This window comes from Macaca mulatta, chromosome 18 (genome assembly GCF_049350105.2).
Source record: "Macaca mulatta isolate MMU2019108-1 chromosome 18, T2T-MMU8v2.0, whole genome shotgun sequence".
Lineage (NCBI taxonomy): Eukaryota > Metazoa > Chordata > Mammalia > Primates > Cercopithecidae > Macaca > Macaca mulatta.
Genome location: NC_133423.1, coordinates 71,008,753 through 71,024,999, shown reverse-complemented (window position 1 = coordinate 71,024,999; position 16,247 = coordinate 71,008,753). Strand labels below are relative to the sequence as shown.

The following is a 16,247-nucleotide window of genomic DNA, read 5'->3' as shown; positions in this document are numbered from 1 at the left end:
TTATGAATTTGTTTATGATTGCTCAAACTTAATATAATATATATGGATTTATTCATTATTGACATAATACAGGCTTTAAGCCTGTGAAGGTGTAGGAGGTGACTAGCATTATGTTTCTTCTTACTTGCTTCACATCCATCTTCATGCCTTTTATTTAATTGAGCTGTCAACTCGTTTATCAGGTAACAAACTGGAAGGTGAAATAGTACTTAAAACGTTGTTGGATTCCCATTGAGAATCTTGTTATGTGTGAGAGTTACATAGAGTAAAATCTTTAGAGGAAAACTTTCAAATACCTAATTTTATACCAAAAAAATGGGAGAGAGGTTTCCACTTTTCCTGTGCCCTAGGTATGTTTTTAGTTTGCCTTGTAGGGTATCTGGCACTGGTGTTATTTATAACCAGGTATGGAGAGCTGTTTACTGCCCACCAAGGTATAATAAACTCAGTGATCTAGAGATAGCCAGTATTTCTTAAACTTTAGAACATGAAAATATGAGAGTATATGGGAAGGGTAATATTATTTTAAAGATAAAGGAGGTGTAGTTTTTTTTTTAACTGTCTCACTCAAGTTCAAGATTTAGATTCCAAGACAATTCAAAAACACTAGTCCTACACTTAGATTCCTATATCAGCTACTTTTGGTTCTTATGATTAATGCCCATTTTTTTCCCCTTTTAATTCACCTTGGGGGAAGGCATAGACAGCTTTTTTTTTTGGAGATGGAGTCTCACTCTGTGGCCCAGGGTGGAGTGCAGTGGCACGACCTCAGCTCACCGCAGCCTCCACCTCCCGGGTTCAAGCAGTTCTCTGCCCCAGCCTCCCAAGTTGCTGGGATAACAGGCGCCCACCACCAGGCCCGGCTAATTTTTGTATTTTTAGTAGAGACGGGGTTTCACCATCTTGACCAGGCTGGTCTTGAGCTCGTGACCTCATGATCCACCCTCCTCGGCTTCCAAAGTGTTGTGATTACAGGCATGAGCCACCGTGCCTGGCCCTAACCAAGATATTAACCAAGAGCCAGTAGCTCTTTTTTTTTTTTTGACGGAGTCTTGCTCTGTCACCCAGGCTGGAGTGCAGTGGTGTGATCTCGGCTCACTGCAAGCTCCACCTCCCAGGTTCACGCCATTCTCCTGCCTCAGTCTCCCGAGTAGCTGGGACTGCAGGCGTCCGCCACCATGCCTGGTTACTTTTTTATGTATTTTTAGTAGAGACAGGGTTTCACCGTGTTAGTCAGGATGATCTTGATCTCCTGACCTTGTGATCCGCCTGCCTCGGCCTCCCAAAGCACTGGGATTACAGGCGTGAGCCACCGCGCCTGGCCAGTAGCTCTTTCAATTGGACTCATTTTAAGATAGTTCTAAGAGCCCTCTTACTCAAAGGGAGAACAGTTGTGAAATTTCTGAAATTTTCCTTATGAAAATGGCAATGAAATAGGGCAATATACTGCCTGGACTTATTTAAGCATACCACCTTCCCTTCATGGGAAATCCTCTATTTACTTAAGGCTCAAAGAAAGGTAAAGCTATTTTTAGAGGCAATTTAGATAAGCAAATACTTAACACCTGATGGGCTGCTGGGGTTTACCATTCAGATGTAAATTTTGGTTGCTAATTTCTTATGTAAATTATTGGAATAGTGTAGGTTCCTACCCTGCTGGGAGGCAGTTGATTGTCCAGAGTTAAGGACAACCAAATTTTAGGCCTCCAAATACTGCTTTGATTACTTTAGCTTGTGTTTATAGCTGTTTCTGTAAACTTTTCCCTTTGCCCCCTTTTAGTTTACTCTGTAACCTTCAAGTTGGAGATAATTGGAGAATGCAAATCTGTTTCTGTGAAGTGAAATCTTCAGCTGTTTTCTTAAAGAATTGCAGATGAAGTTTATAAAGAAGACCTATCTACTATTATTCCTTTTGAAAAAAATTAAAATCGTTTGCTCTGCAAGAGGCTTGGTTTTAGAGCAACATTTCAGTGTTGTCTTCAGAAAGTGAAATTATTTCAAGGGCAGATTTGTCAAATAAATTATTTGTATGCCCGTTATCACTAACTTATGTTTCTTTGCTTGTAGACTATAAACAGGCTTAGAGTCTTCCTTAGGATACTCTTAACCAGATCTTCTTATAGCCTCTAAAAGAAAGATCACATCGGTCCCTTAGAATTATTTAGATGTAATTCAGAATTACGCTGTTGTGGAGTCCTAAGGTTTTGTTTTGTTTTTCATTTAGTTTAAGTTTTTAATTGAGATTTAATATTTGATGTTTATTAGACTAGTAATCAGACATATTTCTTGTAGTGGAACTACCTGTCACACCGGATACCTGTCACACTGGATATTGGGATCCTATAAGTCTTGAGATAGAATATTTCATAGATTTTGTTTTTAGCTCTCCACTCTTTTTTACAGACGTATGCAGCTTATTTTCCATCTGAAAAAGCTAAATTAAATATTGCTCTTTGCATAATGTTTTTATTGTCATAGTGATCCCTGATGCTATATTTTGTATATCATTAGCTGATCTGAATCCAAGCAATGAGGATTTGGAGGAAACAGTAAATAGATATATACTTTACAGCAATAGACCAGACCCTTGGCAGGCGAACTTATTCTTAGAATAACTACAGACTGAATTCATAAACTTTTGCTTGACTTAATGAGCATTTTTGACCTTGAGTTGATTTCTTCTGGACCCTGTTTTCTAGACTCAGCCCTGCTGTGCCTTTCTTTCCTAGTCTCTTCTTAATTAAATAGCCTGTATGGCTTGTGTTGGCAAATAGCTACGTAGTAAAAGATAAAATAGGACTATTTTATTTTATTTTATTTTTGAAGAACAGCTCTAAATTTGTGAAAATTAAGAAAATAGTAGTTTCTATATATCCTCACACAGTTTGCCCTATTATTAATATGTTAGTATAGTACGTTTGCTACAATTAATGAACCAATATTGATACTTTTTTGTTAATTTTAATAACAACTAAAGTCCACAGTTTATTTGAGTTCCTTGGCTTTTTCCTAATATTCTTTTCCTGTTTCAGTGTCCCATCCAGGATATGGCATCAGATTTAATTGCTATGTCTCCTTAGGTGCCTTTTGACTATGACAGTTTCTCAGACTTTCCTTGTTTTTGATGACCTTGACCATTTGGGGAGTATTAGGCATATTTGTAGGAGACCCCCCTGTTGGAATTCATTTGATGTTTTTCTCCTTATGAGATTGGGGTTATGGGATCTGGGGAGGAAGATCACAGGGGTCAATTTTTATCATATTCCTTAAATTTTTACATATTATTTCAAGGGTACATACTATCAACATGATTTATCACTATTGCTGTTAACTTTGGTCACCTGGCTGAGGGGCTGAAGGAGTGTTATCTCCACTCTCCTTCCACTGCATACTGTGTAAGGAATCCCCAGATCACACTTAAGGAGCAGGGAGTTACACTCCACATCCTTGAGGGCAGACTATGTAAATTATTTGAAATTCTACTGCATGGGAATTCATCTCTTCTCTCCCATTTATTGATGGGTTCATTCATTTATTTATGTCATTATGGCCATAAATGCCTACATTTATTTTATGTTTATAATCTAATACTAACTTATTTTGTTGCTCAAACTGTTCAGTTTTGGACATTGGGAGCTCTCAGTTGGTTCTCGTACCACTGTTAGAAACCCCCATCATTATGGTGTGGCTTTTTTTTTTTTTTTTCCATCAAATAGGACATTTTCTCTTTTCATTGGCACAGGTACCTCTTGACTTTTTTTTTTTTTTTAGGTGAAGGAGGCTAGAAACACACCTCTCATAGAATACAGTAATTGTTTAATAATTATTGCTTTTCACCTCTAGGTGTCCTCATATCATAAGTGAGAAAACCCTCAAAGATTGGAAAACTATTTGTGTGGATTATGTGGTTTTCATTTTGCCACAGAAATTGCTCTGAAATAATCTCTCTTCCCTAGAAAATCCTGCTTTCCTCAGGCCTTCTCCACACTAACTGTGCCTTCTCTACTCTATCCCTCTTTAGCCCAGAAACAAAATTGTAACTTTTCCCCATTAGTCTCCCTTTTGCAATGTATTGCTTGAGAAATCGCAACAGAAATGTCAGTCTGTGAGCATGGATTACTTTTGCAGCTTGTCAAAACTTTAATTTTAAGGACTCATTAGCAAGGATGAAATAGGTGAATGCCGACACAGTCAATGGCCGGCAGGGGCTGGTGTATCAAATGATACTCGGAAATCAATCTCAAAAGGCCACAGGGAAGGCAAGTGATAGGACCCAGCAAAAGTAGATAAGGAAGAAGTTATAGGAGAGTTCTCCATCAGACTAGAGGAGGGCGAAACAGTATACAGCCATGTGCCAAATAACACCATTTCGGTCAATGACTGACTGCATATACGATGTTGGTTGGTTCCAAAGCTGAAAAATGTCTGTTGCCTGATGACATTGTAGCTATTGTAAAGTAGTGCAGTGCATTACTCATGTGTTTGTGGTGTTGCTGATGTAAAGAAACCTACTGCACTGCCAGTCACATAAAAGTATAGCACATGCAATTAGGTATACCACATGATATTAGGTAATAAATGACTGTGTTATTTCAGAGTGTACTCCTGCTACTTATTTAAAAAAAAAAAAAAAGTTTACTGTGAAACAGCCTCAGGCAGGTCCTTCTGGAGGTATTCCGGAAGATGGCATTATTATCACAGGAGATGACCCTCCAAGCATGTTATTGCCCTAAAGACTTTCCAGTGGGACAAGATACGGAGGTGGAAGACAGTGATCTTGATGATTCTGACCTGTGTAGGCCTAGGCTAATGTCTGTGTTTGTGCCTCAGTTTTTAACAAAAAAGTTTTTTTGTTGTTGTTTTTTGTTTTGTTTTGTTTTTGAGACAGAGTCTCGCTCTGTCGCCAGACTGGAGTGCAGTGGCGCAAGCTCAGCTCACTGCGATCTCCGCCTCCTGGGTTCAAGTGATTCTCCTGCCTCAGCCTCCTGAGTAGCTGGGACTACAGGCGCCCACCACCACGCCCAGCTAGTTTTTGTAATTTTAGTAGAGCTGGGGTTTCACCATGTTGGCCAGGATGGTCTCGATCTCTTGACCTTGTGGTCCACCCGCCTTGGCCTCCCAAAGTGCTGGGATTACAGGCGCGAGCCACTATGCCTGGCCAACAAAAAAGTTTAAAAAGTTAAAAAAAAAATTAATACAAAAAAGCGTTATAGAATAATGATACAAGAAAGAAAATGTTTTTATACAGCTATACAATGTGTTTGTGTTTTAAGTGTTACTATGAATAAAAAGATTTTTAGAAGTTAAAAAGGTTATAAAGTTGAGTTACAGTAAGCTAAGGTTAATTTATTATTGAAGAAAAAAAATTTTAGTAAATTTTGTGTAGCCTAAGGGTACAGTGTTTATAAAGTGTACAGTAATGTCCTAGGCCTTCACATTCACTCATTACTCACTCACTGACTCACCCAGAGCAACTTCCAGTCCTGCAAGCTCTGTTTTAAGTGCCTTGCATAGGTGTGTTATATTTTTATCTTTTATATCATATTTTCGCTGTGCCTTTTCTATGTTTACATATGTTTAGATACACAAATACTTAACCATTGTGTTACAACTGCCAGTAGTACTCAGTACAATAGGATGCTATCCAGGTTTGTAGCCTAGGGGCAATAGGCTATACCATCTAGCCTACACGTGTGGTAGGCTCTACCATCTGGGTGTGTGAAAGTACACGCTATGATGTTCACACAACAAAATCGCCTCTTAGAATGCATCCATGTGGTTAAGTGATGAATGACTGTATATGAGTCAGGGAGGTGTTAATGAGGTCGAAGGAGCAGTTAATTTGGAGTTAAGAGACCTGGGTTCTCTATCTACTGTTTCTGGTGGCTGAGTATTTGGCCTTGGGCCACTTTCTTAGTCTCTTGGGGCCCTTCTTTCATTTACATATCAAAGAGATTAGAACAGATCTGTGTTCCTCAATCTCTGACTCACAAATGTCTCCTATAATAGTGTGTAATCTTTTGAATGCAGATATTTAAAAACTAATTCTGTCATTACACAGCATGTGATAAGGACTTGATTTTAAATAGTATTTATTTTAGATTGGTTTGTTTATTTATTTATTTATTTATTATTTATTTATTTTGAGACAGTTTCACTCTTGTTGCCCAGGCTGGAGTATAATGGTGCAAATCTCGGCTCACTGCCTCCTGGGTTCAAGCAGTTCTCCTGCCTCAGCCTCCCGAGTGGCTGGGACTACAGGTCCATGCCACCACGCCCAACTAATGTTTGTATTTTTAGTAGAGACAGGGTTTTGCCGTGTTGGCCAGGCTGGACTCAAACTCCTGACCTCAGGTGATCCACTCACCTCAGCTTCCCAAAGTGTTGGGATTACAGGCGTGAGCCACTGCACCCTGCCTACCTAGGTCAGTTTATTAATATACTGTTTGATATTCATGCTGTACAAGAAAGATTATCTACATTTGCTATTCAATAATTACTGATTAACTTACTTTAAATTCGTTGCGTAAGAAAAAGCATGTTTTGTTGACAAATTTAAAAATAAACTATAGGCCAGGCGCGGTGGCTCAAGCCTGTAATCCCAGCACTTTGGGAGGCTGAGACGGGCAGATCACAAGGTCAGGAGATCGAGACCATCCTGGCTAACACGGTGAAACCCCGTCTCTACTAAAAAATACAAAAAACTAGCCGGGCGAGGTGGCGGCGCCTGTAGTCCCAGCTACTCGGGAGGCTGAGGCAGGAGAATGGCGTAAACCTGGGAGGTGGAGCTTGCAGTGAGCTGAGATCTGGCCACTGCACTCCGGCCCGGGCGACAGAGCGAGACTCTGTCTCAAAAAAAAAAAAAAAAAAAAAAAACAAAAAACAACTATTATATTTGTTTTGGAGGAGGATGAGAGGAGCTAAATGTATTTAAATGTTTTACAGCATTAAAAAAAGTCAAAATCTACTTTTAATGCCTAAATTTTGGAAATTCCACATTTTACGGTTAAAGGGTGTAGTAGTTTATAATTTTTGCATTTTTGTTCTATGTGATGGAAAAGTTGTAGGCTGCTGTTTGTGGGTAACTGCTGAGAGAGTTGAAAGAGGCAGCGTTTTCTTCCTCATGTATTAAAAGCCAAATTGGATTATAATCGCTAAATTTTTACCTTTTTAACATTTGTTTTTTGATGTCCTGGAAAAACATATTGCTTCATTTTATACAATCTTTTAATTTGTTGAGTGAGTGTGGTGAATGAATTTAACTTTTGTATCTACCAAAGAGCTTTTAAAAGTACAGTTTCCCTGAAAATATGCTCCCCCAAAAAGCAAATTTAGGCACATTTATAAAATTTCTCTTTTTGTGTTATTAACACAAAGTTTCCTGAGCTTCCCATCTTTAACCAACGGCCTGTTCTGTGTATAAGTTAAGGAATATGTCAGTACATATGACTGAAAATGAAAACAATCTGAACTTGTATAGTCAAAACCACACAATGATATGGGGTTTGACTGAGTGAATTGTGAGCTCTCTCAGCTGGTTTCCATTAACCCTACATGTGTTAGATGAAAGGCCCTTAGAACATTCTGTTTTAAAAGTAGGATACTTACACTAATTATTTATTCATTTTTAGAAATTGATAATGATGTCTATTTAAATTTCACTTACTATTCCCAAGTATCTTGGAACATTTTTTATGAATCCCTGGGAATTCACCACTTATATTGAGAAATGCTTTATTAGATGATCTTGAGGTTCCATATAACATAATTTGCAAATTGATACAGACTTGTGGTTCCATCTGGTATACTTTTTCTAATACAGAGTGAGTCAACATTGTAGAAAGATTGTATTACTACTTCTCAGTGACAGACATAGCTCCCCAAGCATCCTGCTTTCCATTAATAGGCCAATCATGAACTAGGTTTATGTCTGTAAACCTAGGTTTACTGTCTATATGCAAATTAGTAACTTATTTGATTAAAATAAATTAGCGTTCCTTTTGGTACTTTAATATGACTCCTAGATTTAGTATTTTAGAATTTGATGAAAGAGTCTGTGTTCACCCGTCATAGTTTTAGCACTGTATTGTAATTGTTCTTAGCTTCTCTTTTGCCAAGTTAAATAGTATGCTTTTTGTCTGTCTTCACTGTGGCAGACTTCCTCTGTCTTACATCCTGAGCATTACAGAACTCTTTGTGTAACCTTGGACAAGTTTCCTAACCTTTATGAGCCTCAGTTTCTCCATCTATGAAAAGGAGATAGTACCAGTCTTGAGTGTTGAGAGGACTGAATAAGATAATCTATATAGTATTTAGCACTGTGCCTGGCTATGGCGAGTGCTCCGTAAGTTTTAGCTGCCATCATCATCATCATCATCAATTCCCAACTTCCAAACCTGTGAGCCTGTTCCTTAATAGAGGTGGGTGGGCACAGCAATTTTATTTTCCTATAGGTTCCATGTATCAAATAGGCTTCAAAAAATGTTTGTAAACTAAGTAATATGACCCACATATTTAATGACTATTTTCCAGATCAATATAAATGATATTTTGAACAAATGCAGATTCATTTAAAATTGCTGAAGAATTCATAAGTTTTTGTATTTTTTCTTAATTCATGAATTTTTAGAGTTAAATTGACTTTTAGAGCTTAAATTCACTTTTGTTAATGTTATAAAGGGCTCTTTAAGCTTGAAATGATTGAGCCCTGTAGTCTTGATAATTTTATTCTTTCTTCTGCTGTCTTTTCCCAATTCTATTAGGCTTGTTTTTGATGACCCAAACTATACGGTAAATTTAATATGCCCCACCACTTCATCTTTTTCTTTCAATTTTAATTTTAATTTTTTTTCTTTAAAAAAAAATTTAGACAGGGTCTTGCTCTGTTGCCCAGGCTGGAGTACAATGGCACAATCCTGGCTTCACTGCAACCTCTGCCTCCCTGGGTCAAGGGATGCTCCCATCTTAACTGCCCAGGTAGCTGGGATTACAAGTGCTCACCACCAGGCCCGACTAATTTTTGTATTTTTTTTTTTGTAGAGATGAGGTTTTACCATGTTGCCCAGACTGGTTTTGAACTCCTGGACCCAAGTGATCTGCCCTCCTGGGCCTCTGAGAGTGCTGGGATTACAGGCGTGAGCCACTGCACCTGGCCTCATCCAATGTTTTGATGGTGTTTTCTTTTTTATTTCTCATGCCAGTAACTGATGGCATTCAATGATTTTTGACACTTGGTTAAAATCATAATATGAATTGATGCTAGGAGAATTTAGCATGGTTTTTCCCTATTTTGTATTGGGCAATAATAATGGTGCTTTCCTAGGGTTTGTGTATGGAAAGGTAGGTGTCCTCCTTGCTTCCAAAATTTTCTGAAATAGCATTTTCAGAAAATGGAAACAGGAAAATAGCATTTCCTGTTCTTGAGAGCAAGTTTCACGCTGTTGCCCAGACTGGAGTGCAGTGATGCGATCTCGGCTCACTGCAACCTCTGCCCCCCTGCAACCTCTGCCTCCCTGGTTCAAGTGATTCTCCTGCCTCGGCCTCCCAAGTAACTGGGATTACATGCATGTGCCACCATGCCCGGCTAATTTTTTTTTTGTTGTTGTTGTTGTTTGTTTATTTTTTGAGACAGAGTCTCACTCTGTCGCCCAGGCTGGAGTGCAGTGGCACGATCTGGGCTCACTGCAAGCTCTGTCTCTACAGGTGCCCGCCACCACAACTGGCTAATTTTTTGTATTTTTAGTAGAGATGGGGTTTTACCGTGTTAGCCAAGATGGCTTCGATCTCCTGACCTCATGATCCGCCCGCTTCTGCCTCACAAAGTGCTGGGATTACAGGTGTGAGCCACCGCACCTGGCCTTTTTTTTTTTTTTTTTTTTTTTTTTTTTTTTGTATTTTTAATAGAGACAGGGTTTCACCATGTTGACCAGGCTGGTCTTGAACCCCAACCTCAAGTGATCCGCCCACCTCAGCCTCCCAAAGTGCTGGGATTACAGGTGTGAGCCACTGCACCTGGCCTGAAATAGCATTTATTATACTTTCATTCAGCCTCTCTCGGTTGCAAATGACAGAAACCCAACTGAAAATGGCTTAGGTAAAATGAATAAATGACTGAAAGAGTTCCAAAGAAAAGGTTTCATGGCCAAACCTTGGGAAAGGCAGATACAGCAGGCTCAGGGATTCAGACACCTCCAGAACAATCTTTCAGCCTCCTGCCCATGGTGACGGAGTTCCCTCTCAGGTCAAGGAACAGGGCTGGCACTAAGCAGACTGAGCCATGCTCTCCTTGGCTCCATGTTCAGATTTCTAGGGAACAGGCTTTGATGGGCCCTGTTTATGTCATACGTCTACCCTTGGACCAATCAACTATGGCCAGAAAGTTGGGCTATCAAAGTGGCCCAGCTGGATCAGGTCCTAGCTCCACATCAGTTTGAAGTGTCACAATTCCCTGAGGAAGTCACATGATTAGAGTACAGACAGAATCATTCCCCAGAAGATTTGTAGCAGAACTGTAGCTGTTCCCTGTAACACTGTCTGTGATTCTTGGTTCCTTATACATTCTTCCAGTTAACTGCAATGTGAGTTCTTGGAGGAAGACATATTTTGTTCAATTCTGTATCTCCTGGTCTCGGACAGCATTTGTTGTAAATGTTTGTTTTATAAATGATGAACAGATGAATTCATAGAATACATTATGATATACAAAGTGGTTATGTAAGATTTTGTCGCATCTTGTCATGTCCTATCATGGTAAAAAGTGAAATGTTGTAACAGTTTTGGCCCGTTCATCTAGGAGCCACAAAGTTCTGAACTTCAGTCTCTTCTGTGAAATAAAGAGTATCTATTCTGACTCTACCCCTATCTAGAGAAGTGAATTTGCATTGGAAGTAAAATAACCCTATTACATGCACATACAAACTGCATGGTTTTCAAAGTTTGTTGTGTATTTTTCATTGCCTCACTCGTGGACCAGACTCACGCCTGTAATCCCAGCACTTTGGGAGGGCAAGGTGGGTGGATCACGAGGTCAGGAGTTCGAATCCAGCCTGGCCAACATGGTGAAACTCCATCTCTACTAAAAATACAAAAAAAAAAAAAAAGATTAGCTGGGTGTGGTGGTGCGTGCCTGTAATCTCAGCTACTTGGGAGGGTAGGCAGGAGAATCGCTTGAACCTGGGAGGCGGAGGTTGCAGTGAACTGAGATCCCACCATTGCACTCCAGCCTGGGCAGCAGGGCGAGACTCTGTCTCAAAAAAAAAAAAAAAAAAGAAAAAGAAAAAGAAAATATGAAGTCGTCACTTTGGAGTGAAGCAGAGGGAAATATTTCCTTTCAGTGTCTTTTTAGCTTTGTTCAGAAGGCCACACTTGATAGATTTGTCTTCTGGTTGGAGTAAAGGGATATAGGGACTTTAATTTAGTGTTTAATAGTGATTCCCACAAGTAAATTACTCTCCAAATGAGTGATAAGAAGATATAATCTCACTAAACATTTCACTGTGTCCTTTTTTTTAAAACTGGTTTTTAGGTTTTTGTCAAGCAGGAAAGGATTTGCGTTTGGTATCACTGTGTATGGAACAAATTGACATCCCAGCAGGATTCCTCCTGGTGGGGGCCAAGTCTCCCAATCTGCCTGAACACATCTTAGTTTGTGCTGTGGACAAGCGATTTCTACCGGATGATCATGGAAAAAATGCACTTTTAGGTGAGTATTTCATGCTTATAAAATTCCTTCCAATATGAGGGAGTTAAAATACACATTTATTTAAAACAACTGCAGAAATTTTAAAAATATACCAGAGGATTATTTGGGGATTATATAGTTTAGTTCAATTATGATACATTTTTTCTTTTAGTAACTTTTTTTTTTTTTTGAGATGGAGTCTTGCTCCATCGCCCAGGTTGGAGTGCAGTGATGCAGTCCAGGCTCACTACAACCTCTGCCTCCCAGGTTCAAGTGATTCTCCTGCCTCAGCCTCCCGAGTAGCTGGGACTATAGGCGCATGCCACCACACTCAGCTAATTTTTGTATTTTTGGTAGAGACGAGGCTTCACCATATTGGCCAGAGTGGTCTCAAATCCCTGACCTCGTGATCTGCCTGTCTTGGCCTCCCAAAGTGCTGGGATTACAGGCAGTAACTTCTTAAACATTTATTTTCCTTCCTTCCTTCCTTCCTTCCTTCCTTCCTTCCTTCCTTCCTTCCTTCCTTCCTTCCTTCCTTCCTTCCTTTCTTCCTTCCTTCCTTTCTTCCTTCCTTCCTTCCTTCCTTCCTTCCTTCCTTCCTTCCTTTTCTTCTTTCTTTTTTTCTGTCTTTCTTTTTTTTTTTTTTTTCAGAGTTTCGCTCTTGTCACCCTGGCTAGAGTACAGTGGCACAATCTCAGCTCACTGCAATCTCTGCTTCCTGGGTTGAAGCAATCCTCCTGCCTCAGCCTCCTGAGTAGCTGGGATTACAGGTGCCCACCATCATGCCCAGCTACTTTTCATATTTTTAGTAGAGCCAGGGTTTCACCATGTTGGCCAGGCTGGTCTCAAACTCCTGACCTCAGATGATTTGCCTGCCTTGGCCTCCCAAAGTGCTGGGATTACAAGCATGAGCCACCACGCCCAGCCTTTTCATTTTTATTAATTCTCAAAACACTTAGCTTAATTAAATGAATTAAATTTTGACCAGACATTTTTTAAAAGCATGCAATTTATCAAAAATTAATATTTTATAAAGAAAAGAGAATCCACTCTCTATAGTCATTGATATCAAGTCAGCTCTGATACTGGACCTGATATCAAGTCAACTCTCAATTATTCATCTGTGGATTATTCACTTTGTAAGTTATTTGTTATTTTTCCATACCACACATTATTTCTATCTATACTTGTGTGATGTGAATCTCACTTTATATTTAACATTAGTTCACCCAAAATAACTAGGACTATATATCTTTATATTTCTATCTATGTGATATAAAATGTAAATGACTTTATCTCAGAATTATTTTACTTTGTGATATTAGTGTCTGGGCTTTCTTACAACATAGCCTCCCTATATCATAAATAACAGACTTGATTTATGTTATTTTAAATAATTAAAAAGATAGCACATGAGATTTGTTGCTTTTTTACTGCTGCATTTCTCTACTGTTGTTTTTGTTTCTCAGAATTTGTCTTACTATAGATGAAAATCATGTTTTAGGCACAAGTATCAGTGAAAAGGAAAAAGAATAGAGCAGTGAATTCAAATATTGTATTGATCATGTGTATTTATTTTTGTAGTTTGATACATTCTTCCTAGTTATATAGTGTCATCAGAAAGTCTAGCAATACACTGATCAATAAGTGAGCCTGCACACGCTTTATAGAAGTTCCTTAAATTATAGTTTAAGACTTCTCATGGTTCATAGGAAAAGAAATGGTAGTTTTCATTTTTCATAAGGCTCTCATAAAAAAAGAACATTTTCGGCCGGGCACAGTGGCTCACGCCTGTAATCCCAGCATTCTGGGAGGCCGAGGCGGGTGGATCACAAGGTCAGGAGATAGAGACCATCCTGGCTAACACAGTGAAACCCTGTCTCTACTAAAAATACAAAAAAAATACAAAAAAAAAAAAAAAAAAAAAGCCAGGCATGGTGGTGGGTGCCTGTAATCCCAGCTACTAGGGAGGCTGAGGCAGAATGGTGTGAACCCGGGAGGCGGAGCTTGCAATGAGCCGAGATCACGCCACTGCACTCCAGCCTAGGCGAGACTCCATCTCAAAAAAAAAAAAAAAAAAAAAAAGAACATTTTCACTTTTTTTTGTTTAGTGAAATTGAGCAGATGGTTTAATATAGAAGTCTAATGATAAATCTAATATGCTGGACTAAATTAGCAAAGACGATCCAACTACTCGTTTTTTTTATTAAGCAGTATTTATTCAAAATGTACTGTATGACAGAAATCACACGAGGCTCTCACGTAGGGACACAACAGTTATAAGACTCAGTCCTATTCCGTACAGAGCTTACTACCTAGTAGGCTGTAGTAGAACAACTTCAGAAAACTTTTTAGCATTTGAAAAGCATTATCGTCTCATCTGATGAAACAGTTCAGGTGTGGCTCTGACTGTAGACAATGAAAATCTCTCATAATGCATTTTTTGTTCAATGATTCTTTGTGACTAGAGAATCCTCTTAGATTATGTCATAGAAAAGACACAGAAAACACCATCAGAATAATAGACTTCATAATCCTTAGAAATTAGGAGTGAGACCAAAGACCATATGCTTTGGAATCAGAACTGTGTTCAAATTCCAGATTTGCCACTTAGTACTTTAAGAACTTCAGCAAGTATTTTAAGAACTTAAAGTTTTAGATTGCTCGTGCATATAATGGGATCGTTAACACCTACCTTGCAGGGTCATAAAGATCAAATGAGATGATGTCCTTAAAGCACCCACCAAGCACAGTGCTTGGGAGATAGTATTTACTCTTCAAATGGCAATTATTTTACTATTGTGTTTATTAAATACTCTTACAGACTTGGAACTTTGCTTACTTTCTCTAGCCTTGTAAGTGGACATAATTTTTTACTGACCACTTCTCCATGTAAAAGTGCAGTGCAACAGCAAAATGGCAGAAGGTTTTTCTTAAATAAGCACATTGTTGGGATTTTTACGTGTTTGATACTCTATTGTCCAAAAACTAATATTCATCAACATTTCTTACTTAAAGTGGATGATTTTCATATGCATTAAAATATAGTGGAAAAATGTTTAAGCTTCCACTATTCTAGAACCCCTGCGGATTCAAATATCAATTTGCCTAAATTTTTATATAAACTATGCAGATTCCAAAGACTATGGGGGAATGATTTAAAAATATATTGATCCAGTTGGTAGTGCATGTGTCCCAAATCTGCCATGCAATTGGAAGACTTGATTGCCAGAAAAACTAAAAGGTAATTTGGCTGAGAGTGGTGTTATTTTTTGTTTTCAATGACAACAAGAACTTCAGGCAGATAAAATCTCCCTTGAAGGAAGGCTAATGCTGAAGCCATACAGAGTTTTTTAAATGGACTGTAGGATTCTAAATCTTTTATGTTGTTAACTTATCATTAATGTGAAGATTCTCTCCTTTGCAGATTATTCTGACCCAAGGCTTTTCTTCCTCTTCACACTCTTGCTTTTCACCTCAGAATAGACAGAGGAAAAGATCAAACTTAACCTCGGTAGTTTGTTAATTCTAATTCTCACACTAATGTTTTCTAAACCACTTGGACCTATCAGTTGAGCCTCATGTTTTGGCACTGTTCTTGATTATTTTGGCTGAAAGGTTCTTGTAGCTTTTTTTCTGTGTTTTGGGTGTGGCATATCTACTTCACAGGTCAGGCAGTTTTCCAGGAAGGTGCGACGGTCAAACCAGAATGTAGTTTCCACAAAGGCAGAGACTTTGTCTGCTTTGTTTCGTGCTAAAAAACCTGGGGCCTGCAACAGTGTCTAGCACATAATACAGTATTTGTTGGATGGATGGATGGATGGATGGATGGATGGATGGATGGATGGATGGATGGATGGATGGATGGGTGGGTGGGTGGGTGGGTGGATGGATGGATGAATGGATGGGTGGGTGGATGGATGGATAGATGGATGGATGACTTTGGTGACCTAGGCAGCCACTGGCAACCTTTTTTGCAGGGGGAGGGGCTACTTTTTTAAGGTATTGGACAAATAGATGCTCTCAAATACAATCCATCTCTGAATATATTTTAAGTCATTTATAAAATTATATTGTTTACATGTCTAAAAAGTGGCAGTAATAAGTTATTAATTCTGTGTAATCGACCAGAGGTTATCAATCTCTCTTCTTCACCACTGTTTCCTTAGTGTTTAGCAAAATGCCTAGCATATGGGTAGATGCTCAATATATAGTTGTTGACTGAATAATAATAAATTGGACTTCCCATTTATAAATGCTTTGAATTGATGGTTAGCATTCTGAGATTAGGATATTGTGAGATATTCTATCATTAATCCTTGTGGCTTTTCTCTTCTCAATTTATATATCTTTGTTAATTATTAATATTTATCAGGTTAGTTCAGAGGTCTGAAAAGAGTGTATCACTTCATCAGTGAATTTGTTTTCAGTTATTTATGTATAGAAATATTGCCTTTATACAATATGGAATGCCCTTATTACAACATTTTTGTTCTTTTCATCTATGTCACAGTAAATGTGTTATGTCCTCATCAGACACAACAAGAAGAACCCACTCTTACTGTCT

General features: G+C 38.6%; 1 protein-coding gene across 4 annotated transcripts in view; it reads left to right on the top strand.

Moving 5' to 3' along the window:
• GREB1L (GREB1 like retinoic acid receptor coactivator) overlaps positions 1-16,247 on the top strand; it is a 296,235-nt gene that overhangs the window by 158,208 nt on the left and 121,780 nt on the right. For all 4 annotated transcript variants that reach the window (XM_001088999.4, XM_015121639.3, XM_015121640.3 and 1 more), the window contains exon 5: positions 11,525-11,701. In XM_001088999.4, coding sequence (XP_001088999.4) covers positions 11,525-11,701 — 177 coding nt within the window. The remainder of the gene's footprint in view (positions 1-11,524; positions 11,702-16,247) is intronic.